The sequence below is a fragment of the Sciurus vulgaris genome (genome assembly GCF_902686455.1).
Source record: "Sciurus vulgaris genome assembly, chromosome: 10".
In the NCBI taxonomy this organism is placed as follows: domain Eukaryota; kingdom Metazoa; phylum Chordata; class Mammalia; order Rodentia; family Sciuridae; genus Sciurus; species Sciurus vulgaris.
This window is the reverse complement of record NC_136470.1, coordinates 128,758,948-128,783,144: the sequence shown is the minus strand read 5'-3', so window position 1 is coordinate 128,783,144 and position 24,197 is coordinate 128,758,948. Positions and strand designations below refer to the sequence as shown.

Sequence of the window (24,197 nt, the reverse complement as noted above, 5' to 3'; positions counted from 1 at the left end):
TTACATTTGAGGATTTCTAGGACTCCTCTAACAAAGTATCATAAACTGAGTGGCTTAACCAACATGATCTCATTGTCTCACGGTTCTGGTAACCTGAATCAAGATGTCAACAGAGCAGTAGTCCCTCTGAAGGCAATAGGGAAGTGCCTGCCTTGTAGCTTCTTAAAGCTTATGTTCCTTGACTTGTAGATACATCGCTTCAATCCTCCATCTTCAAAAATTTAGATTGTTTCTTCCATTCATTTTCATATTTCTTCAAAAGGTCATGTTTAAATGGCCTTTTTTCCATTCATTTCATTTGATTTTTTGTTTACTTGGTTTTTGATTTTTTGTTTTGGGATTGAACCCAGGGGCACCTAACCACTGAGCCACATCCCCAACCTTTTGTATGTTTTATTTTGAGACAGCGTCTCACTAAGTTGCTTAGGGCTTTGCTAAGTTGCTGAGGCTGGCTTTGAATTTACAATCCTCCTGCGTCAGCCTCCTGAGCCATGAGGATTACGGATGCGTGCCACCATGCCCAGCCATTCAGCTAATTGGAGAGACTTCTAATTGAGCTTTGATCTTTCCCCATTTCCTGACTTCCCCACAGGCATACAAGTTCTTCCTCTTGATGAAGTTTTATCACAATTTTTTTATTAAATCTATATTTAAGGTTTATTTGATTATGATAAAATAAATATTCACAGCCGGACCTTGTAGAATATTATTTTATTTCCTTTCTTGTACATATTTTTACTTTCTCTCATGCTTTTTTATTTATTATTTATATTTACATAAATAATTCAACCTTAAACTGTGCCATAGCTTTAAAACTCAATGCTATCAAACAGATCATGGATCTCTGAATTCCATTTTCTTCTTAGAGACTTCTCCCTAGAACCTTGGTTTTCCTGCTATGTTGGAGCACTGATTGCTCTCTAGGGCTGTTGCACAGCTCTTACTCTGGAATTTCCCTTTACTGTCATCCTAGGAATTTCCCTTCACCATCCCTCTGTATAGGATGCCTTCTTTTTTTCTGGCTCCCACACCATATTCTCTTCTTGTTTATGATTCCATTTTGATGGAGCATTTAACTCTAGTAGCTTTCTGAGAAAGCTTGAGTATCAGGAAATACCTTTATTCTTCTCCTACCCTTGATTGATAGCTTGCCTGGATTTGAGATTATTTTCCCTCAGAATTTTGAAAATGTACTTGAAGGGGACTTGTCACATGGGACTTTGCTATTTCTGAAAAGGACCTCCTAGTATCACTCCATATATATTTCTTTTCTCTTTGGCTAATTTTCCCAGAGAGATATCCTCCAGCCTTTTCCTTGTACTGTAGATGTGGGCAACAAAACTAACTGCTAGTTTTTGGAAATAAACCAGGGAAAAAGGCCTCACTAGCAAGTGGTACTGTGATACACCCCTCACATCTCTCTTCAAGACTGAATGACCCTGTTCCCTGACAGCAGTAAGGCTGCTGACAGCTCTCAGCCGCAAGCCCTTTTCAAGAATTGCCTAAAGTTGCATCCCCTTTCTACAGTAGCCACAGATCCAATGCCTGACCTGGAAGGAGGGGTGAGGCCCAGGCAGCCTGATGACTCCAGTTCAGGACAAGTCTGAAGGGTCATGCCAGTTTGAGATCTTTATAGGTTTGGCCAAGGAATTCAAGAGTTAATCACAGCTCAGTTCCTCCCTGTGCTTAGTTCTGCTTCCTTCCTCTCTTTACCCTTCCACAGGTGTTAATTCTACAAGCACTTTCTACTGTACTTCTTGCATGGAGGTCTCAGAGTCTGATCCCTAGGGACATCCTGCTTCCTGGTGATGCATTATATAGTACTTATAGTTTCATTAATCCTGTTTTCAGCATGGCACCTTGCCACCACCTCCCAACTGCCTGAGTCTGGTATACCTAAGGTTAGGGTATCTCCTATTTGACCTCTCCAAAATATAAACTACAGGTCTTCTGCGTGGCTGGTAGGCAAGTAACCACCACATGACTGTATAACTACTTGTTACATACATTTTCAACTAAAATCCTATTATAATCAATCCATGCTACAACTTTCAAGTGTATCTGAAGCCCATAATTCCTGAGCTTTTGCAGAGTTTTATGATTCTTGCTTCTTGTATTTTGTTTTTGTGTTATTCAGTAGTAGAAGGCTCAAGAGCTAATCCTCCAGACTTTTCCTTGCACAATGGATGTGGGGGACAAAATTGACTACTAGTATTCTGGAAATGAACCAAGGAAAAGAGATGCTACAAAAGAACAGTTCACAAACTAGGAGAGTTTGAACTGAAAATAAGAGGATGCTTTTTCTTAAGCACACTCTATAAAACATAAAGAAAAAAGCATTTAGACCTTTTTTGTGATTGGCTGAAATTGCTTATTTGTGACTTCCCCTACTGGGAGTCAAGGATTCAGCTTATTCCTGTCTGAAATCCTGTAACACTCACCACCCAGTTTCCAATTTCTGAATTTTGTTAACACTTCTTATATGCCATCAGGTACTCTGCTTCTGTCTTCATCTGTGTTTCTAGGTATATAGGCTTCTTTGTACTTAATGGTCACATGTGTTCAGTATGCTTACATGTACCTGAAAATCCTGCACTATTCAGAAAGAAGTGGAGTTTTGAAAAATATCAGAAGAAACTTTTAATCCATTTTGATCTACTGTATTGTGGAGTGCTCCAGCTTTGTTGAAAACATTAGAAAATGAGCTTACAAGTATTATTTTTGTCTACTTACAACTTGTCTTTGTAATCAAAGAAGAATTGGAGTCATAACTGAAATATTTTATAAGTTTAGGGATCTCTTCCCTCAGCCAGGGGGAGTTTTTCAAAGGTATAGGTATACTCTGGCTTTCAAATCATTCAGTCTATATTCCTTATTAATAATATCCCATAATAATAAACCCTCAGTAATGTTACATGTCCCCTCAGGATCTGAAATTATTTCATGGAAATTTATGGGAAATGAGCCATATACAGTTTTAAAGCAATATTTTTGCTTGTTTGTTTGACTAGAGCACCAGAACTATTTAGTTATATAGCCAAAAATAGCCAAGAGGATGTGTTCTATGAAGATGACATTTGGCCTGGAGAAAATGAGAATGGGTAAGCAAGATTTATGGTATTTATTGCCTCATATGTCAACTTCGTGATTCCATTGAAGGGTACACCCTAATTTATCAAAAAGTTCTCATGATACCCCTTTTTGTTTTGTTTGGTATTGTTTCATTTTTCCTCTAATAGTGCAATAGAAATTTTATTTTGTTAATGTCAATAAATAATTTTAAATTAATTTTATTCTGGATTTTTTATTGAGAGAACATGTCCATTTTGTTAATTTATAATTAGCCATAATTGTTTACTAATTATTAATTATAAATTTGCCACAGTTCTCAGAAAGTTTATATCATCTCTTTAATATAAGCCCTCAGAAAGTCTTAATAAGTGTGGAAAATATTTTGTTGTTGTTTTGTTGTTGTTATAGTGCAGAGAAAGTTCAAGAAATTATTACTTGGCTAAAAGGACATCCTGTCAGTACTTTGTCTCGTTCTTCTTGTGATTTACAAATTCTGGATGCAGCTATTGTTGAGAAAATTGAGGAAGAAGTTGAAAAGTGCAAGGTACCAACTTTCAATAACCAGAATTATTGATGAAATTTTAAGTTAAATGTACTGTGTTTTGTTTTACAGATAATTCAGTTGTTTCAACCATCTAATATATGCTCAATGATTCTAATAATATAAAATAATTTTATAATTTTACAAAGCATTCTAACCATTTCCAATGGCATTAGTAAATTCATCTGAACAAATATAAATATACTTTTAATATACAAAAGCCATAGCATTTAAATTTTGTCTCTGTAGTGTTTCCAAGTTACCAGGGATTGAACTCAGGGGCACTTGACCACTGAGCCACATCCCCAGCCCTGTTTTATGTTTCATTTAGAGTCAGGGTCTCACTGAGTTGCTTAGCACCTTGCTTTTTGCTGAGGCTGGATTTGAACTCAAAATCCTCCTGCCTTAGCCTCCCAAGCCACTGGGATTACAAGTGTGTACCACTGTGCCTGGCTATTGCCAGTTTTAAGAGTTAATATTTTATGATTATAGTCATGATAGAAAGTTTGTGATTGAGAAATAATTAATCTTAATTTCTTTCTCTCCTAATAACTACATTCTTTAAAGGTACAATTCAAATGTTTATAGAACATAAAAATCTATTTAATTAACTTTTATAAAATTACTACTGTACTTTTGGCAGTGCATACTTGCACATGCCTATACCAGTGGCTGGTAAGGCTGAGGCAGGAGGATTTCAGCAACTTAACAAGACTACAAGTAACTTAATGAGATCCTGTCTTTTAAAAGCAGGGTGGATGGCCTGGAAATATGGCTTGATGGTTAAGCACCCCTGAGTTCAACCCCTAGTACCAAAATAAATAAATAAATAAATAAATGTGCTTTTGAGCTTGGCAGGCTGATACATGCCAGTAATCCCAGTGACTTGGTAGGATCACAAGTTCAAGTTCATGTCTGACTATTTAGGAAAACCCTAAAAAATACAATGAACTGCATAGGTGATAGAGACCCCTGGGTTCAATCCCCAGTGCCAAAAATAAGCAAATAAATAAAGACAAAATGCACTTTTCTCACTCACACTCATTCACTTATCAAGAATTTTTGAAATCCTACTTTCTCTTTCCTTCCTTATATTTTGCTTTTTTCAAAGCAGCAAACTTCTGTAGTAGACTTACATATTTTATCTACTTTAGTCTTCTATCGTGGTACAATAGAAAATGGATTGATTTTACTGCATTTTTAAAATACCTTATTTTTAACAAATTAGCCTTTTTTATTAAAATGATTGCTTCGCTAGCATGGTACTCGCTTTTTTGAACTAATAGTAGAGTTAAGACCTGTACCCATGCTATCTCCAGTGCTCTCAGTTTGAATTCCTCTTTTGATATTTATAAATTTTTATTTATTCATCCATGGTAGAACCCTTGTACATCATGCAGGAAGCCCTGGGTCCAAGCCCCAATTCAGGAGAAAAAAAAAGTTTAGCCTTTTTCATGCCTCTATTTCCTCATTGGTAAATGGGAATAAAAGAGTACCTACCTCATAAGATCATCACAATACATGTTAATACATGTAAATTCCTTTTAATAATGCCTACCTACTATTAATGCCTAATAATCATTATCTACTATTGTAATTATTCTTATTATTGCTTGAATTTTCTGTGATTACAGTCTAGCAAATCACCATTAAATGGCTCTTTTTTCTTTTTGGGGAAAATTATAAAGCTCAGAGCTAAGAGTTTAAAGGGGTTTGGGGGTAGGTGCTGGAGCAAACCCAAGGCCTCATGAGTTTAGGTAGGTGCTCCACAACTAAGCTGTACCTTCTGAATGAAGTTTGAGAAAAATGTTCCCTGATCAAGGCTATGGTATAATAATGCCTATGACTATAGTAGAGCCTTTGGGTTGTTTTTTCCAGTGTAGTACTCCAGGTGTGTAATATATTTTTTTAGCTCCTTAAAATCTCTTATGATACTCCTCTTGCTTCAGTCTGTAAATCCATCTATCCTGCTGTGGGCTGAAAACATAGAAACCTTATCAACATGACCGTCACTATTTACCATATTAAAATGGCATTGTCTCCCCATATTGCCCATCTCTCTTCCCTGCTCCTTTTTTTTTTTTTTTTTTTAATGCTTTTTGCCGTCAGCCCTCAAACATATTATGGACAGGGCCAGTGGCACATGCCTATAATCCCAGTGATTTGGGAGGCTGATGCAGGAGGATTGCAAGTTTGAGGCCAATTTAGCAAGTTGGGCAATTTAGCAACACCCTATCCCAAGATAAAATTGAAAGGCAGAACTCTAATGGGCTTAACATTCCCAGTGGAGCTGAACATCCCCAGCCCCTATTTTGTTTCTGTTATGACTATCTTAACTAAACAGTTCACCACTTTATTCCTAGCACTTTGATCAATCAATACATAGCACATAAATGTAACTTAACAAATATTTATTGACAGAATAGATAAAATAGATACTGTTTAAAGACTTGAGCACTTATACTATGTAAATGCATGAACTCCATAGTTCACGGGTGCTTCTTGAGGACTGTTGGATGTTCTCTTGTCCTTATTTACAAAAGCAACGTTCTAAATATAGATCTAAACATAGAACTGCTGCCATTTTCAAATTAGGTTAGTACTTACTGTTTTAAAAACTTAGTATTTTATGGAATGCAGTGGATAGAAATTATTCCCACTGTTTTATTAGCTAGAACAGGTAATATTACTGCCCTCCTACAGATGGAAGGAAGCTAATGCTTAAAGCGTAGTTCACAGAACAAAAAAGTAAAAAGGACAGGAAAAAACTCTTCTTCCAGCATTCTGTAGATATTCCAAAGTTTCAAACATCAAATTTCACAATACATCCAAAAGGCAAACATTTTGTCAAATTAATTCAAGCTTACTTTTTATAAATACCCACAAAACCCATGGTGTTCTCACAGATAATACTTTATACCTTTCTTTCTTGGATAAAAGTCTTTACTGGCATTCCCTATAATTCTTTTTAGAGAAGAAAAAAGTCATTTGAATAAGACAGCACTTATATAAAGTTCAAAATAATCTAATCTTTTGTGTTAGAAGTAAGTTTTCTTTGGGGAAGGCTAGTAAATAGAAGGGGGCTAGAGAGGGTTTCTCGTGCTTAAGTAAAGGTGTTTGTTTCTCGGATTGGGTGTCGATACACACAGACGTACTTAAAAAAATTCGTCTGGCTATGTACTTATAACTTTGCATTTTTCTATGTTCTACTTTTAAAAATTTTTAAATAATAATTTAGGCTTATAAGTATTTTGTAAATGTTTATTTTATTCCCCCTGCAGAACTTTGGATATTCTTTTTTTAATATATATATTTTTTAGTCATCAATGAATTTTTTATTTATTTATATGTAGTGCTGATTGTCGAACCCAGGGCCTTACACATGCCAGGCAAGCACTCTACCACTGAGCCACAACCCCAGCCCTGGATAGTCTTAAAATTAATCATTTCATTTGGCTTTATAAGCTCTTTTGTTTTTTATTTTTGGCTCTATAAACTTCAGAAATGTTGAAGTAGTGAATACTGCCTTTATAATTTTACATATAAAGATTTTTCTTCTTTCCTCAGCAAAGAAAGAATAATAAGAAAGTACGAGTGACAGTGAAGCCTCATTTGCTGTACAGAGTAAGTTCCTATCAAAGAATTTAAAGCAGATGCTTTTACTCTGAAAATGTTTTCAATATATTAGAAAAACTTTTAGTGAGAATTAATGACTCTCTTCTTTTCAGCCTTTAGAACAACAACATGGAGTCATTCCTGATCGGGATGCAGAATTTCGTCTCTTTGACCGTGTCGTTAACGTGAGAGAGAACTTTTCAGTTCCAGTTGGCCTCCGGGGCACCATCATAGGAATCAAAGGGGGTATGTCTCAATACTTGATGAGTCTTCAGCTACACTTACATAGTAAAGCACAAATTTGTGTGTTTTTCATATCTATGCAGAAAAAATATATATAACAAGAAAAAACTAAATCCTTTTATTGCTGTAGCTTTTTGGAAATTTTTTTTTCTTTCTACATTGTATTTGTCAGAAAATTCTCCTTTTTTGTCTGTTTAATCATCTAAGACGTAGTTAAAATGGGGAAGTTGAGATGGAGCTGTCAAAAATTTGGTAGTTTTTATTTATCACAGTAAAGTTATATAAGATCTTTGAGGATAAACATATGCTTTTATGAAACTAAGAGGAAATTTTCACAGCTTCTCCTTCAACTTTTTTTTTTGTTACTGGAAATTGAACCCAGAGGTCCTTAACCACTGAGCCACATCTTCAGCCCTTTTTTATATTTTATTTAGAGACAGGGTCTCCCTAAGTTCCTGAGGCTGGCTTTGAACTCAAAATCCTCCTACTGTAGCCTCCGGAGCCACTGGGATTACAGGCCTATGCCACTGAGCCCAGCCTTTAAACTTTGTCTAATCTCGCTCAGAGCTTTAATTTCCATTGTTATATCTAGGATTCTATGAAGAAATAAACAAACATGACATTATTTACATTTGAAGACTTGAGAAAATTAAATTTGTATATTAATTTAAATGTTGTTAATATAACTAGATTATATAGAACAGAACTGTCAATCTGTTGAACAGTAATGTGCATGAAGTTAGCACTACTGTACTGTGCACTTTAAAATGGCTAAAATGGTAAATTTTATGTGTTTTTATATTTTTTTGTTTTATTTTGGTGCTAGAGATTGAACCCAGGACATTTTGCCTGCTGAGTACTTGCTCTACCACTGAACTACATCCCCAGCCCCTGTGTTGTATTTTTACCAAAATTTAAAAAGGAAATGTGGGGGATGGTACACACCCATAATCCCAGTGACTTAGGAGACTGAGGCAAAAGGCTCACAAGTTTGAGGCCAGCCTGAGTAATTTTGTGAGACCCCCATCTCAAAGTAAAAAATAAAAGAACTGGAAATGTAACTCAGGGTAACGTGCCTCTGGGTTCAATACCAAGTACTGGAAAAAAAAAAAAAAAAAGAAAAACAAAGGAAGAGGAGAGTGAAAGACGAGGACACATCTAAGGTTCTAAATGTATCCCAAAGAGATCCCTGGAGTGAGCGACTTTATGGCACAGATTCCAAAAACAACCCCAACATGAAGCATCAAATCAGGTGCCCAGGAACCTGGGGACTCTGCAGCACTGTCCATGTCCCAGGTGTTGGCTCATATCTGCTATTATTCTCCCTCCCCCCACACCATTTTACAACCCAAATTGTCAGTCTGTGAATATCCCAGCCAGCTATTGGTCCACTTGTTAGTCTGTGAACATTCTCCACAGTCATTGGTCCAGTTTGTCAGCCTGTGAACATTCTCATCAGTCATCGGTCTGTTATTAGCCTGCGAACTACTTAAGAATATCTCCCCCGCCATTTTCTCTCTTTCTCCTCCTCACTTTCATGCTCTGTCCTTCTGGCTTTCACTCTCTCTCTTTTCCTCTCATTTTCTCTCTCTCACCCTGCAGGGAGACACTCTGCCTGTTAATAAGATCTCTTGCGTGAGTTCCCATGTCCAAAGTGGTTTCTAGGTGTTTTGGCCAGGCACTCAACCTCCTGGTCTCACCATCCCAAAAGGAAGAACAGGCAGGCTGCAGGCAAATTTAGTATCAATAATGTGCCAGGTACTTAACCTTCACAACCACCTGGGAGATGGATATTATTTCTTTACCTGAGAGATTAAATAATTTGCCCATATTTACATAGATAAGTGTAGAAGAGCTGGAATTTGAACTCTTTCCCCTGATTCCTACCTTACTTTCATTTGTTTTTTTTTGTTTGTTTGTTTTTTAGTTTTTGGTTTTTGGCAGTGCTGGGGATCAAACCCAGGGCCTCAAGTTTGCAAGGCAAGCACTCTACCACCTAAGCTATCTCCCCAGCTCCCTCTACCTTACTTTAAGCAGTGGTTCTCTACATTTTCCATTTGCAGGTCCTTTTTGAATTTTCTCTGCCCACTTACCTCTAAAAGAGACTTTTTTTTATTTTTTTTTTTTTCCTTTTTTTTATTTTTTATTGTTTTATTTTTTATTTCTTGGATGTCTTTTCAGCTACAGGAGTATTATGAAGCAAATGCCCTCTGTCTGCTGTTCAGATATTGAGTTTATGGATTGTGCTTTAATTAGTTGTCCTGATAAGACCTCAGAGAGTAAAAGTTTCCTTTCTTCTGCCAACTCCTCTCAATAATAGCAGCCTTTTGGGATTTTGTCTTGAGAAAGATTTTTTTTATTATTATTTTGTAGTTGTTGATGGACCTTTTATTTTCTTTGTGTGCAGTGCTGAGAATCAAACCCAGTACCTCTCACATGCTAGGTAAACGCTCCACCACTGAGCCACAACCCAGCCCTTCAAAAGGATTTTAAGGCTGCATCTGTGCTGAGTATAGAAGGGCTGGCATTAATTAAGCATGTCTGCTGTGCACATGGCATGGTGAGGGGGATATTTTTCATTTCTACCTCAGCTGAATGTCAACAATCCTCTCATCTATAATCTTCTCAGGAAGTAGCCCTCAAACAGGAAGGGGAACCTAAAGTTGTGTCTTAAGACTTAGCCTTCAGAGGAGAAAACTTCTGCCCTATTCAGTCTTAGTTTCTTGAATTTGAATTTTAGGTAACAGTACCAGTTGAAAGATACAGAGAGATGAACTCTTATTTTTTTATTTTTTGGTGGTACTGGGAACTGAACCCAGGACCTTCTGCATGCAAGGCAAGCACTCTACCAACTGAGCTATATCCCCAGCCCCAGATAGGTGAACTCTCACTACCTGGTTTCAACTGGGCAATGAAGCACCAGGTTGGGAGACAGTACTCATGAGAGGCTAGTTAGTATCATTTATTGCATAGTCATTTGTTTCCACATTTTTGGTGCATTATAATTGTATATAATGATGGGATTTGTTGCTACATATTCATACATGCACACAATATAACAGTAGAATTTGGTCAGTATCACTCCCCAGGACTTCCCCACTCTCTCCCCTTCTCCTACCTCTTAGTCGCTTTCCTCTGCTGATCTCCTTTGATTTTCATGATCTCCACCTCCTCCCCACCTTTCTTTTCTTTTCTCCTCTCCAGGCTCCACATATAAGAAAAAATATACAACCCTTTACTTTCTGAATTTGACTTTATTTTACTTGATATAATGGTCTCAAGTTCCATCCATTTTCCTGCAAATGACTTAACTTCATTTTTCTTTATGGCTAAATAAAACTTCATTGTGTATACATACCACATTTTCTTTATCCATTCATCCATTGATGAACACCTAGGCTGATTCCATAGTTTGGCTAGTATGAATTGCGCTGCTCTAAATATGGACACGCATGTATCACTGTAGTATGATTATTTTAATTCTTTAGGATAAATACCAAGGAGTAGTATAGCTGAGTCATATGGTGGCAGATATTGTATAGTCTTCTCCACAGATATAAAACTGGTTGAATGAAGATTGGCTGACTGATTGATTTTAAGAAATTGGCTAATTTAACTATGAAGACTGGCAACTCCAAAATTTCAGGCCATACCAGCAGGCTGGAAATTCTAGCAAGAGTTGATCTTGCAGTCTTGAGTCTGGAGGCAGAATTTCCTCCTTCTTGAGATCCCAAATCTTTTCTCTTTTGGCTTTCAACTACTGAGATGAGACCCACACGGATTATGAAGGGTAATCTGCTTTGCTCAAAGTTTACTAACTTAAATATGTCACAGCTTAAAAGTAGTTTCATGGCAACTCTATAAGAGTATTTAACCAAACAGTTGGACACCACAGCCTAACCAGGTTCAGACGTAAAAATCAACCAATATGAGTATCTTAGACAAGTGGCTCCCAAAGTGTAGTACCTTCTAGTGAACATGGGATGACTTTAAGTAAAATAGGGACAATTCATTAAATAACATTGATCAGTGATTCTTTTATATTATATTTTCATCCTAATTATTTTCAAAAGAAAGACTCCATTTGATATGAGCCCTGACACATCTCTAATGCTTATTTGTAACAAAGAAAAGCAGGATCCGAATTCAACAAGAAATTAATTACATTGTTTTCATATTTTTTTTTTCTTTTTGTTGGTACTGAGAATTGAACCCAAGAACTCACACATGTGCTGAGCAGGCACTTTAATACTAAGCTACATTCTTAGCCCTTTTTGTTTTTCTTTTGTTCTGTTTTGAGACAGGGTCTCACTAAGTTGCCAAGGCTGACCTTGAACTTTTGATCCTCCTGTCCTAGCCTCCCCAGAAGCTAAAATTACAGGTGTGCTTATCGGCCTGTTTTGTAGAAATCAACAAGCTGATTTTTAAAATTTATATAGGAACCAAAGACTAGACTTGCAAAACCAATTTGAAAAAAAAAGAACAAAATTGAAAAATTTATGCTACCTGATTGCAAAATGTATGAAGCTTGAATAATGGAAAACAGTGTAGATTGGCATAAAAACAGACTTTGTGTGGATTAGTGGAATAGAATTAGACTTCAGAAGCAGACCTATATATTTATGGTCAATTTTTTTTTAATGAAGGTGCCAAGGCAGCTGAATGGAAAAGGGATAATCTCTTCAACAAATGACACTGGAATAATTAGACCACTGTAGCAAAAAATGAAATAATAAACCCTTACTTTACACCTTCTACAGAAATTAGTTTAAAATGAATCAGGGACTTAAATGTAAGAGGTAAAATTATAAAAACATCTAGGAAAAATATTAATAACCTAGAATTTATTAAACATATCTTAAATAGCATATAGAATCTAAGCCTGACATATAAAAGAAAATATTGATCATTTGGATTTCATGAAAATAAAAGATGTTTTCTCTTCAAAGACACTGCTACAAACCAGACATGGTAGCACAGTCCTATAAACCCAGCAACTCAGGAGACAGAGGCAGGAAGATCACAAACCCAAGGCCTGCCTGGGCAACTTTGCAATAACTTGTCTCAAAATTAAAAGGGCTGGGGATGTAACTTGGTAGTAGAGCACTTTCCTAGCATGCACAAAGACCTAGGTTCAATCCCCAGTACCAAAAACAACAATGACAAAAAGACTTTACTACAGAAATGAAAAGACAACCAACCACATACAAAAAAAAATTAGCAAGTCATGCATCCAACAAAAGACTTGTTTTTAGAATATATGATTTTTACAGCTGAGTGCTGAACAACTTAGTATTTTAAAGAAAATAGCAGAATAGATATTTTATCACAGAAGATATATATGGCAGAAACATGAAAAGATGTTCAACTCCATTAGTTATTAAGACATGTAAATTAAATCCACAAGAAGAGCTGGGGATAGAGCTTAGTGGTAGAGTACTTGCCTGCCATACACAAGGCCCTGGGTTCAACCCCCAGACACCAGTACCAAAAAAAAAAAAAAAAAAAAGAAATTTAAAGAGTTATCATATCAAATGTTAGTTTAAAAAAAAAAAAACAAAAAACCTGTTAGCAATATTATGGAGCAACTAGAACTCACCTGCATTGCCAGTAGGGATGTAAAATGATACAACCACTTTGGAAAGTAGATTCTTAAAAAAACTGTTAAACATGCATCTACCATAAAAACCAACTATTTCATAGCTGTTCCATTCCTAGAGGCTTACACAAGGAAATGAAGGCTTAAACACAAACAAGGTCTTGTTCATGAATCTTTGAAGCCGCTTTTTGTATAATGGCCAGAAATGCCTATCAACAAGTGAGTAGATAAATTGTTAGATACTGTACAATGAAATATTTCTCAAACAATAAAAAGAAAAACTACTGATACATACAATAAGAATGACACTCAGAATAATTTTGCTGAAAGAGCCAGACAAAATAGGAATATGTACTCTATGATTATTTTATTTATGTAAAAATTTAGAAATACAAACTAATCTATGGTGACAGCAGACTTTTAGTGGTTTCCTGGGGAGGGAGGTGTAAATTACAAAAGGAAACAAGAAACTTTTGTAGTGATTATTTGTGATGGCTTCATAATTAATTCCTTATGGTAAAACTCATATTCATATTATTTAAATATGGGCAATTTATCCTATTTTACTTATACCTCAGTAAAACTGTTAGGGGAAAAAAAAAAGGAACCAGATAAGAATATGTTATCTGTAATAGCATGTATATGTTTTAAAACTTGGAAAGCAATACTACATCTTAACATGTGTACATAAGAAATGCCTTTAGCTCAGTGGTAGAACACTTGCCTAGCATGCCCAAGGCTCTGGTTTCAATACCCAGCACTGCAAAAAAGAAAAAGTATAAGATTCATAACTGTCAAATTGAAGATAGTGGTTACCTAGTTGGGAATTGGGGTACAGTGGTCTTCTCAGGCATTGTATTATTATATCATTCTTTGTATCCAGAATATTTTATATGAATTTTAAAAATAACTCTTCTGAGTACTGTAAAACTTATCTGATTTTTCATCATATGAATTTTAGTCTCTCTCTTTCAACAGCTAATAGAGAAGCTGATGTACTGTTTGAAGTATTATTTGATGAAGAATTTCCTGGAGGCTTAACAATAAGGTTTGTATTTCCACATAATAGTTTCATTCTGTGACTATGTCCATGTGACCTCTGATTTGCGTAGTTTAGTTCATAGTGTATGTAGTATACCATACTTACTACTAGGGATATAACAGTGAATAAGACATACATGCTTTCTGCCCTTACAGAGTTTGAATTTTAGTGTGAGAGATAATTAAGCAACTAATTACAGTGTTAATTTTTTAATTAAAATGTAACAAGAGTGTGGAAGGAGAAATGAATAGTAGTTAACTGGGAGAAGAAGGAATAGTGAAGAGTGCTCAGAAAGACAAAAAAAGAGCACATACAACAAAGGACATCTGTGGTTAATAACTTGAGAAATAGTTAAATGCAATAACTTGTAAGTCTTTTAGTAGAGTTGTGGTCCAGATAGGAGTGGTTTGAGGAGTTAATGGCAGGTGTAGTGGAGACAGGAAATGGAGGTAACCCTTGAGAAACCTGACTAAGGAAAGGACCAAGATGGCTAAACTAGCAGCTTTAAGGAACAAGGCTTGAATTATTTTTGAGTTAACATGAGTAAGACTTGAATTCATTATGAGATCATTCTAACTCAAAGTTTAAAGTTATGGGAAAGATCATGATTGTATAGAGGCACCATAGTGTATTAGAAAGTATGCACTCTCTCACTTAAACTAACCTTGGGTAAGTTAGTGAAAAACATCTGACCATCAATATCCTATTTTACTAGGTATGTAAGGATAAAATAAATTCCTTTAGTTTTCCTTTTGCCCTTCTAAAATCAGCTAGAAGACTAAAGTGAATCTAGCTCAGTTTCCTCTTCTATTATGGTCAATGGGTATTTAAAATTTTTAGATTATTGTTGCTTAGCCTCCTGGCAATCACAATCTTCAGTCCTCATACTAAGTGGTCCCCTTCAAGATGCTATTATTGTTTTGAAACTCAAATATGGGCTGGGTTTATAACTCAGTGGTAGAGCACTTAACTAGCAGGCTCTAGGCCCTGCATTTGATCCCCAGAAGCACAAAAAAGAAAAAGAAACCTGAGTATACTTATTGCCCAAAGACCTTCCTTCCTATACTCTTTAAATGCAGCAACAGAATCTAGATCCTTATTTGATTTTATTTTTCATAAAAATGTCTGATTACTAGTAATTTTAACCAACTAACCTTTGAAAATAGTTTTAGTTCATTTTTATGTTTTTATCCCTCAGTGTCTTTTTTCCCTCTCCTAGTTAAGGGCAGTGGATTTTTTCACTGATAGAAGGCTATATAAAAGATTAACTGCCTATAGAATACTGGTTTTCATAATACAGAATCTTTTTTTTATATATTTTTTTTTAGATCTTTATTTTCATTCATTTATTTATGTAGTGCTGAGAATTGAACCCAGTGCCTCACACATGCTAGGCAAGCACTCTACCACTGAGCCACAACCCCAGCCCCAGAATCTTTACTAAGTGTAGTTCTCATAAAAATAGGTTTTTTATAGCAACCTTGCAGTTAAGAAGATTTCTTATAAAAGAACTATGTACTTTTGCTGGGTATGGTGGCACACACCTGTAATCCCAGTGACTCAGAGGCTAAGGCAGGAGGTTCACAAGTTCAAGGCCAGCCTCGGCAACCTAGTAAGACCCTGTCTCAATTTTTTTTATTTTTAAATGTAAAGAAAATTGAACCCCTGGGTTTAATCCTCAGGACCGAAAAAACAAAAAACTAATGCTTATTACTTCTGATGATAGATTGTCTACTCCAGAATTATTTGGTTCTTCTCCCTAAGCATATTTAGTGTTGTTTCCTTTTGATCGTGATACACCATTTTCCTTTTAGGTGCTCACCTGGTAGAGGTTATCGACTGCCAACAAGTGCCTTGGTGAACCTTTCTCATGGGAGTCGCTCTGAAACAGGAAATCAGAAGTTGACAGCCATTGTGAAACCACAGCCAGCCGCCAATTACTGTAGCTCAAATCCATCAGTTTCCTCCTCGCATTTGGGAGGCCTCAACCATTCTCCTCAGTCCCTTTTTGTTCCTACTCAAGTAAGTCTGGCAGTGTGGAATTTGTCTCCTTCCTCCCAGAATCACCAATCATGGCAGACTTTCTAATTGGAATTTAATTTGACTTAGTTTTCTTTTTTATTTAAAAAGTATGGTTCAAATCAATTCCAAAGTTGTTTTAAGATAGTGGGCTACAAAGGACTTAAAATCAGCATACTACAGAGATACAGCCACATCAATGTTCATAGCTGCTCAGTTCACAATAGCCAGATTGTGGAACCAACCTAGATGCCCTTCAACAATGAATGGATAAAGAAACTGTGGTGTGTGTATATATATATATACACACACACACAATGGAATATTACTCAGCCATAAAGAATGATAAAATTATGGCATTTGCAGGCAAATGGATGAAATTGGAGAATATCATGCTAAGTGAGATAAGCCAATCGCAAAAAGCCAAAGGATGAATGATCTTACTGATAAGTGGATAATGATACATAATGGGGAGTGGGAGGGGTTAGTGTTAGGGTTAGAGTTAGGGTTAGGGATGGGGGGCAAGAATGGAGGAAGGAAGGACTGTATAGAGGGAAAAGGGGTGGGAGGGGTGGGGGGAAGGGAAAAAATAACAATGAATCAAACAGCATTACCCTATGTAAATTTATGATTACACAAATGGTATGCCTCTACTCCATGTACAAACAGAGAAACAACATGTATCCCATTTGTTTACAATTAAAAAAAAAAAAAAAAGATAGTGGGCTAGTAAAGAATGCTGCTGCCCAGCTCTTCCAAAGGCTGTCAGGAGGATCACAAGTTCAAGGCCCTCTGGGCAATTTATTGAAACTGTCTCAAGATTTAAAAATTTTTAAGAAGGGCTGGAGATGTAGCTCAGTGGGAGAATACTTGCTTAAAGCAAGAGGTCCCTGGGTTTAATCCCTCTACCACAAAAAAAAGGAAGAAGAAGGAAAGAAAGCATTCTGCTGCTATTAAATTAGTTCTATTAAAAATAAAATAACTTTGAACTGGGATTGTAACTTAGTGGTAGAATACTTGCCTAGCACGTGTGAGGTACTAGGCTCAACATATATTTTACAAAACTACATGAATTGAAAGAATGAACTTGAGAATGTCAGTTTTTTATATTTACTTTCCAAATTATCATTTAAATTTGTTCTTACATAATCCAAATGTCCTCTGCTATCTGCTCTGAATGATAGAAATTGGAAAGTCCAAAGGGAGGTCCCATTTGTCAAAAGCAGCTTTCAAGTTCCCACCATATAATCCATGGATGATTTTCTTTATCTTTCTGGACACAAAAACTGAGTTATCTTTTCTGAAACATTGAACTGTTTTTAATTCATGGCCCCAATTCTTAGGCTTAACCACATTTTTTTAAAACCAAAAAGTATATGTATATTGTAGACCAACTGAAAAACACATAATTAGATGATAACAAAGGAAGCACAAGCAAAAATCTCTCAAGTAGCATAAGTAACTGCTGTTTAAATTTTGAAGCAAGTTTTTTCAGAATCTTAATCTGCATTAAATCAATTTACCATAATAGCTAATTTTTAAATTTACCAATATTACTTTCGTGTAAAATGGAGATTTTTAAAACAAAATCTTTAGATGTCAGTATAAATGAGATTATATACTAGTATGTTAGAAGAGAAAAAAAAATCTATTGGAGGATATGATTGATATTGATTGAGTACATTTTTTTTTTTTTTTTTTTTTTTTTTGGCAATGCCGGGGATTGAACTCAGGGCCTTGTGCTTGACAGGCAAGCTCTCTACCAACTTCTCTACCAACTGAGCTATATCCCTGACCCAAGTATAATCTTTTATAGTATTTGTTGTGCTTTATTTTCTCACTAAACCCTTTCAAAACATTTCCATATTTAAAATGACCAGTTTCATTCCAGTAGAGTACTTTCATAATTACTGAGCTGAGCTCTAGGAAAAAAAAAAAAAATCAAGGATTTCAAATAATGCAAGTAAATATCCCACCTATCACTAAATAATTTTAATAAGTTTCATTTTTCATATGAACCTTGGTCCTGTTTAATTTTCTTAAGAAATTGTTTGTGCTTCACTAGGCACCTACTAGAGATGATGATGAATTTTGCAACATTTGGCAGTCCTTACAAGGATCTGGAAAAATTCAGCAGTTCCAGCCAACTATACGAGAGAAGGTTAGTATTCTTTGTTTGTTCAACAATTCATTTTTAAAACTTTTAGATGTTGATAAACCTTTATTTTTATTCATTTATTTATATGCAGTGCTGAGAATCGAACCCAGTGCTCCACACATGCCAGTCAAGCACTCTACCACTGAGCCAGAACCCCAGCCCGAACAATTCATTTTTTTTTAAAGTCACTAATCTGAGTGCTGTACTTTTTTTTTTTTTTTTACTTTTTTTTTGTAAACAAATGGGGCACAACTTGTTTCTCTGTTTGTACATGAAGTAGAGGCATACCATTTGTGTAATCATACATTTACATAGGGTAATGGTGTTTGATTCATTCTGTTATTTTTTTCCTCCCCCCCCCACCAAACAATTCATTTTTAAGAAAGGATTTATTTTTCTTTTACCTTTGCAATACTTAAAAATTTCTCCTGAAATCTCCTAAAATAGAAAATGACAGTTTTGATTATGAATTTTGGTAATTCTTTTGAGACATAATAAATTTTTGGACCTGTAAGTGAGAGTACATTTTTCTTGTAAATCAGTTTTGGATTTTTTGGAAAGCTACTTAAAAATTCACAATAGCTATATTTTAAATTCAATGAAGGGTTTAATGGCATTAACTTATATTTCTCCACTTGAATGTATAATCTTATGCTAGAAGTTGGTTTTCTTAAATATGAATGAGCAAATTTATATTCCTTTATAAAGACAAGAAGAGGAAAGAGGGCTGAGAGTGTAGCTCAGTGATAGAGCTAACCTAACATTCATAAGGCCCTGGGTTCACTCCACAGCACTGTAAAACAAAAGAGCAAAGAAATGGTGCTAGAAGAATAATCTCAAAGAAATTAAAAGGGTAAAGTGTTAATTTCTGCTAATTACAATCCTAACTTCTCAGTTTGGGTCAAAAAAGAATGTTCTTTCAGTCTATAAACCAGTAGTGCCTCATCTGTTTCAATGTCCTGTAGTAATGGTGGCATTATCAGAGCTGGAGAGTAATGGTAAAACAGGCATAAAAAGTGAGGGTGGGATTCAGGGTTTTGCTCGGAGGTAGAGCATTTACCTGACACCTGGAGGCCCAGGGTTTTATCCTAAAGCCACATATGCGCACACACAAGCCAGGCACAGTGATGCGTGTCTTTAATCCCAGCAACTCAGGAGGCTGAGGCAGGAGGATCACAAGTTTGAGGCCAGCCTCAGCAAGTTAATGAAACCCTGTCTCAAAATAAAAAGGGTTGGGAATGTAACTCAGTGGTAAACTGACCTTGGGTTTAATTCCATACTTAAAAAAAAAAAAAAAAAAAAAAAAAAAAAAGGTGAAAACGGACAATTGACTATAGAGCTTAGCACATGAAGGTCATTGGGAACCTCAAGGAGCAGTTTCAGTAATTTGATGAGAATTAAAGACTGGAATGTGTTTAAGAAAGAAGGGGAGGGAGCTGGTGTTGTAGCTCAGTGGTAGAGGGCTTGCCTAGCATTGTGAGGCACTGAGTTTGATCCCCAGCACCATGTAAATAAATAAATACATAAATACATAGACAAACAAACAAGATAAAGGTATGTGTTCACCTACAACTTAGAGAAGGGGAGACACACACCTATAATCCCAGCACCCAGGATAGACTGGGGCAGGAGAATCACCAGTTTGAAGCCAGTCTGAGCAACTTATCGAAAGCTATCTCAAAATAAAAAAATGAAAAGGGCTGAGGATATAACTCAGTGGTAGAGCACCCCTGGATTCTATCCCCAGTACTGGGGGAAGGGGATAAAAAAAAAAAAAAAAAAGTTGGGGAGAAGAGGAAGGAAAAGCGGAGGCAGCAATTATAGGCAGTTCTTTGAAGGCGTTTTGTTCTAAAGGGAAATGTTAGCAAGGCAGGCCTTGTGGTTCATACCTACTAGCTACTGCCAGCTGCTCTGAAGGCTGTCAGGAGACTGGCCTAGGCCAGGAAGGAATTCAGGGCCAGTCTGAGCAACAGCAAGACTTGCTCTTCAAATGAATGAGTGGATGGATGAATGGATAGAAACATTACCCTGAGACCCTTCTGGTCTTTATCTATCTGTGCAACTACTTTGTTTTTTGTTTTTTCTAGGACTGGGAATTGAATCCAGTGGTGCTATGCCACTGAACTCCATCCCCAGCCCTTTTTATATTAAGATTTCTAGACAGGATCTCACTGAGTTCCTGAGGCTATCCTCAAACTTGCAATCCTTTTGCCTCAGCCTCCCAAATCACTGGGATTACAGGTGTGGGCCTCCATTCCTGGCTTTTTTCAAAATTCTTTTTAACTTGTGCTCTTCCAACCTTTCACAACCTTTCACCAGGAACTATTCCCCTGAATTCAGCAACAGTTTTTTTTTTTTCCCTTTTGCCTTATTGTTCAACCAATCACTTTGACTCTTAACTCTCTGCTAAGAATTATTAATCTTACATCTTGACTTCAAATGTATTATAAATTGAGGATATTAGTTAATTAATATTCCCTCTTGTGTTCCTTCCCCTAATATCTGATTTTCATTAATTAATATTCATATTGTCAAATAGAAAACATCACTATCAGATAAGATTTACTATAAATCTGTAACACTTAAGACAATTTATAAGAACCCAACGTAGTGATACCCATTTATAATCCCAGCAACTTGGGAGACTGAGACAGAAGGATCACAAATTCCAGGCTAGCCTCAACAGCTTAGCAAGTACCCAAGCACAGGTCCTTGTACTGCCTTGCTCTTGCTCAGAGCTATTTATTCTATAACTCCTGTTCACTCCCTGCCCCCCTCCTATCCCAGAAGTAGGATTATCTTGAAGCACATCTAGAAAGGCGGATAGTTCTGTCGTAAAGAAACATTTATTTAAAGTTTAATATTTTCTTTAGTTTCTGTGTTTACATTAAAGCAAAATTAGATTTAAGTCTTTCTATTAAAAATATTACTTTTGAAAAAAAAAGAAAATAGCACTTTTGGAAAATGATTGTTTTCTATTTATCTTGCTATCATACAAATGCCTGGAGAAATGTCTGGAATGATGATCATAATGTTAATTATTTTTATTTCTGGTGGTAAATTTTGGATATTTTTTTAAATTTGGTTTATTTTTCTGTATTACTTTTTCCCTAAGGAACTATTTAATTTTTATTAAAATAATAAAGTAATTATTAATTAAAAGTTGAGGAAAAATAGTTATATTAAGATTTAATTTAACTAATTTATAAGAATTTTAACTTGCAGGGTGCAGTTCTACCTCAAGAAATAAGTCAAGTAACTCAACAGCATAAAGCTGGCTTTAATGACAACAGTATTAAATACCAACAAAGAAAACATGACCCTCACAGAAAATGTAAGTTTTAAGTTAGAAAGGTTTACTTGTGTATTATCTGCTTCCTTTTTCAAAAAATAAACAGCTTTGAGATATACTTCACATATCATAAAACAAATTCATCCTTTTAAAGTATACAGTCAGTGTTTTGTTTTCAATGTTTTTACAAAGTTGTGCAGTCAACACCACTATCTAAATTTAGAACACTTTGTTACCCCAAAAAGAAAATCCCACCCGTAGCAGTCACTCTTCTAGACCCTAACAACCACTAATTTACATTCTATGGACTTACATATACTGTACATTTCACATAACTAGAATCAGAAGCTGGATGTGGTGGCGTACACCTGTAATCCCAGCTACTTGGGAGGCTGAAGCAGAAGGATTTCAAACTAGAGGTCAATCTCAGCAACTTAGTAAGGCCCTAAACAACTTAGTAAAACCCTGTCTCAAAGTAAAAAATAAAATAAAAAAGTATGGGGATGTATCTCAGTGGCTAAGCACTCCTAAATTCAATCCCTAGTACAAAAAAAAAAAAAAAAATCAGAAAACATCTCTGTTTGTGACTGGTTCTTTCACTTGGCATGATGTTTTTAAGGCCCATTCATGTTATAGCATGTATTTGTAAGTACTTCATTCCTCTTATGACTGAATAATTCCACCATGTGAATACCACTTTGTTTTACCATTCATCTGTTGATGGACATTCAGAGATATAATGAATAATGATTCTATGAATATCTGTGTACACTTTTTTTTTTTTGAGAACATATATTTGCAATTCTCTTGAATACGTACTTCTAATACAGAGTCACATGGTAACTTTATGCTTAAGTTCTTGTGGTACTACCAAACTTTTTTCCAAAGTTGGTATACCAAAGTGGCTATGCCATTTACATCTGCCATCAATATGTAAGTGTCCAGCCTGATCACAACACTTGTTATTGTCCATTTGTTTGATGATAACCATTCTGGTAGGTGTGAAGTAGGATCTCCTTGAATTCTCATTTACAATTCATTAACGACTAATAATATGGAGCAGATATTCATATGCTTATTAAGTAACTGTCATATCTTCTTTGGAAATATCTGTTCAAATCCTTGGTTAATTTCTTAATCGGATTATTTATTTATTAAATGTATTTATATTTTGTGATGCTGGGGATCAAACTCACAACTTCATGCATGCTAAGCAAGCACTCTACTACTGAGCTATATCCCCAGCCCCTTAAACACCTTTTTTTTTTTGCCTTCCTTCCTTCCTTCCTTTCTTTTTTTTCATTCCTTTTTTTCTTTTCTTTTCTTTGTAGTAATGGGGTAGAACACAGGGTTTCACATGTGCTAAGCACTGAGCCTAAACCCTCAGCCCTCAAGTGGTATTCTTTTTCTACTGAGATGATCTCTCCTTTATTCAGCTTATATGGTGCGGTCCCATTGATTATATTGCTTATGTTGAACCAACTTTGCATTCCCCGGATAAATCCTACTAGACCATAGTGTAAATCCTTTTTATGTGCTGCAAAATTGATTTGCTTGTGTTTTTTAAGGTTTTTTACATCTGTATATTCATAAATGGTGTTATCTATGATTTTATTTTCTTGGGATGACTTTGATTTTGTTATCAAGGTAGAGCTGAGCTCATAGAATGAGTTGAGAAGAGACCTTCCTTATATATTTTTTGGAAGAGTTTGAGAAGGATTAGTATTACTTTAAATGTTTGTTAGAATTCATCTTGGCCTGGACTTAGTAATACCCTTTCTCAAAATCACATTTTAAGAAAGGACTTGGGATGTGGCTCACTGGTAAGACTGGCTTCAGTCCCAGTACTGCAATTAATCAAGTAAATAAAATAAGTAAATGTCTTAATTGGCTTTATTTGCATTGCAGAATTGAGCAACACCTCATTGCAGACAGTAAGTGTTCCTGTGGCTTCTGCAAAAGAAGTTGGTTTTATAGATAAGAATAGGCTAAGGAAAGTAGAAACAAAGAGTAAGAAATAGGTTGATCATTTTAAGATAATTTCCTTACGAGGTAGACAGGGAGACAAAACAATGGAAAAAGAACTGGGTAACATCAGGGAACTTTGTTCTCATGCCTAATTGAAACCAGCCTATTGGGAAAATTTGGTTATTTCTCCTGAGTTCTCAGAAGGCAAGGTAACAATTCAACTTTGGTTTGACTTTTAGTGGAAGTGATTCCATTTTGATTTTTAGTCTGATCTTGTAGGATCTAGTATAGGATCTTGGTCCAAAACAATGGCCTTCTATAATTTTTACTTAACATTCCTTAATACCTTGAACCAGTAAGTCTCCCAGACTTTACTGAGGGATTTCTTCACATTTGGTAGGTCATAATTTCAGTTCTTAGCCAAGGTAGTTGACAACTGTGCTGTAGCTTTCATTTCCTAATTGGACAGAGCTTCAGCCAGAGATGAGAGCTTAGATTTTTCCTGAATATTCACAAAGCCCTGTACATATGCATGTTTCTAGAATCCTAGTAATATTATAAACCACTATATACATCTCAGTCTCCAGCTTTTCCTTTTAAGCTTTTTTGGTTAATTAATTTTTTGAACACCTGTATCTGCCATCTCAG

The 24,197-nt window shown here is 35.7% G+C and overlaps 1 protein-coding gene across 1 annotated transcript in view; it reads left to right on the top strand.

The window, feature by feature from the left end:
- Nucleotides 1-24,197, top strand: part of XRN1 (5'-3' exoribonuclease 1) — a 118,181-nt gene that overhangs the window by 61,205 nt on the left and 32,779 nt on the right. Inside the window, 8 exon segments of the mRNA XM_079101069.1 lie at nt 3,012-3,101; nt 3,481-3,616; nt 7,181-7,237; nt 7,342-7,474; nt 14,049-14,118; nt 15,927-16,134; nt 18,197-18,292; nt 21,515-21,623. Of these exon segments, the coding sequence (XP_078957195.1) occupies nt 3,012-3,101; nt 3,481-3,616; nt 7,181-7,237; nt 7,342-7,474; nt 14,049-14,118; nt 15,927-16,134; nt 18,197-18,292; nt 21,515-21,623 (899 nt within the window).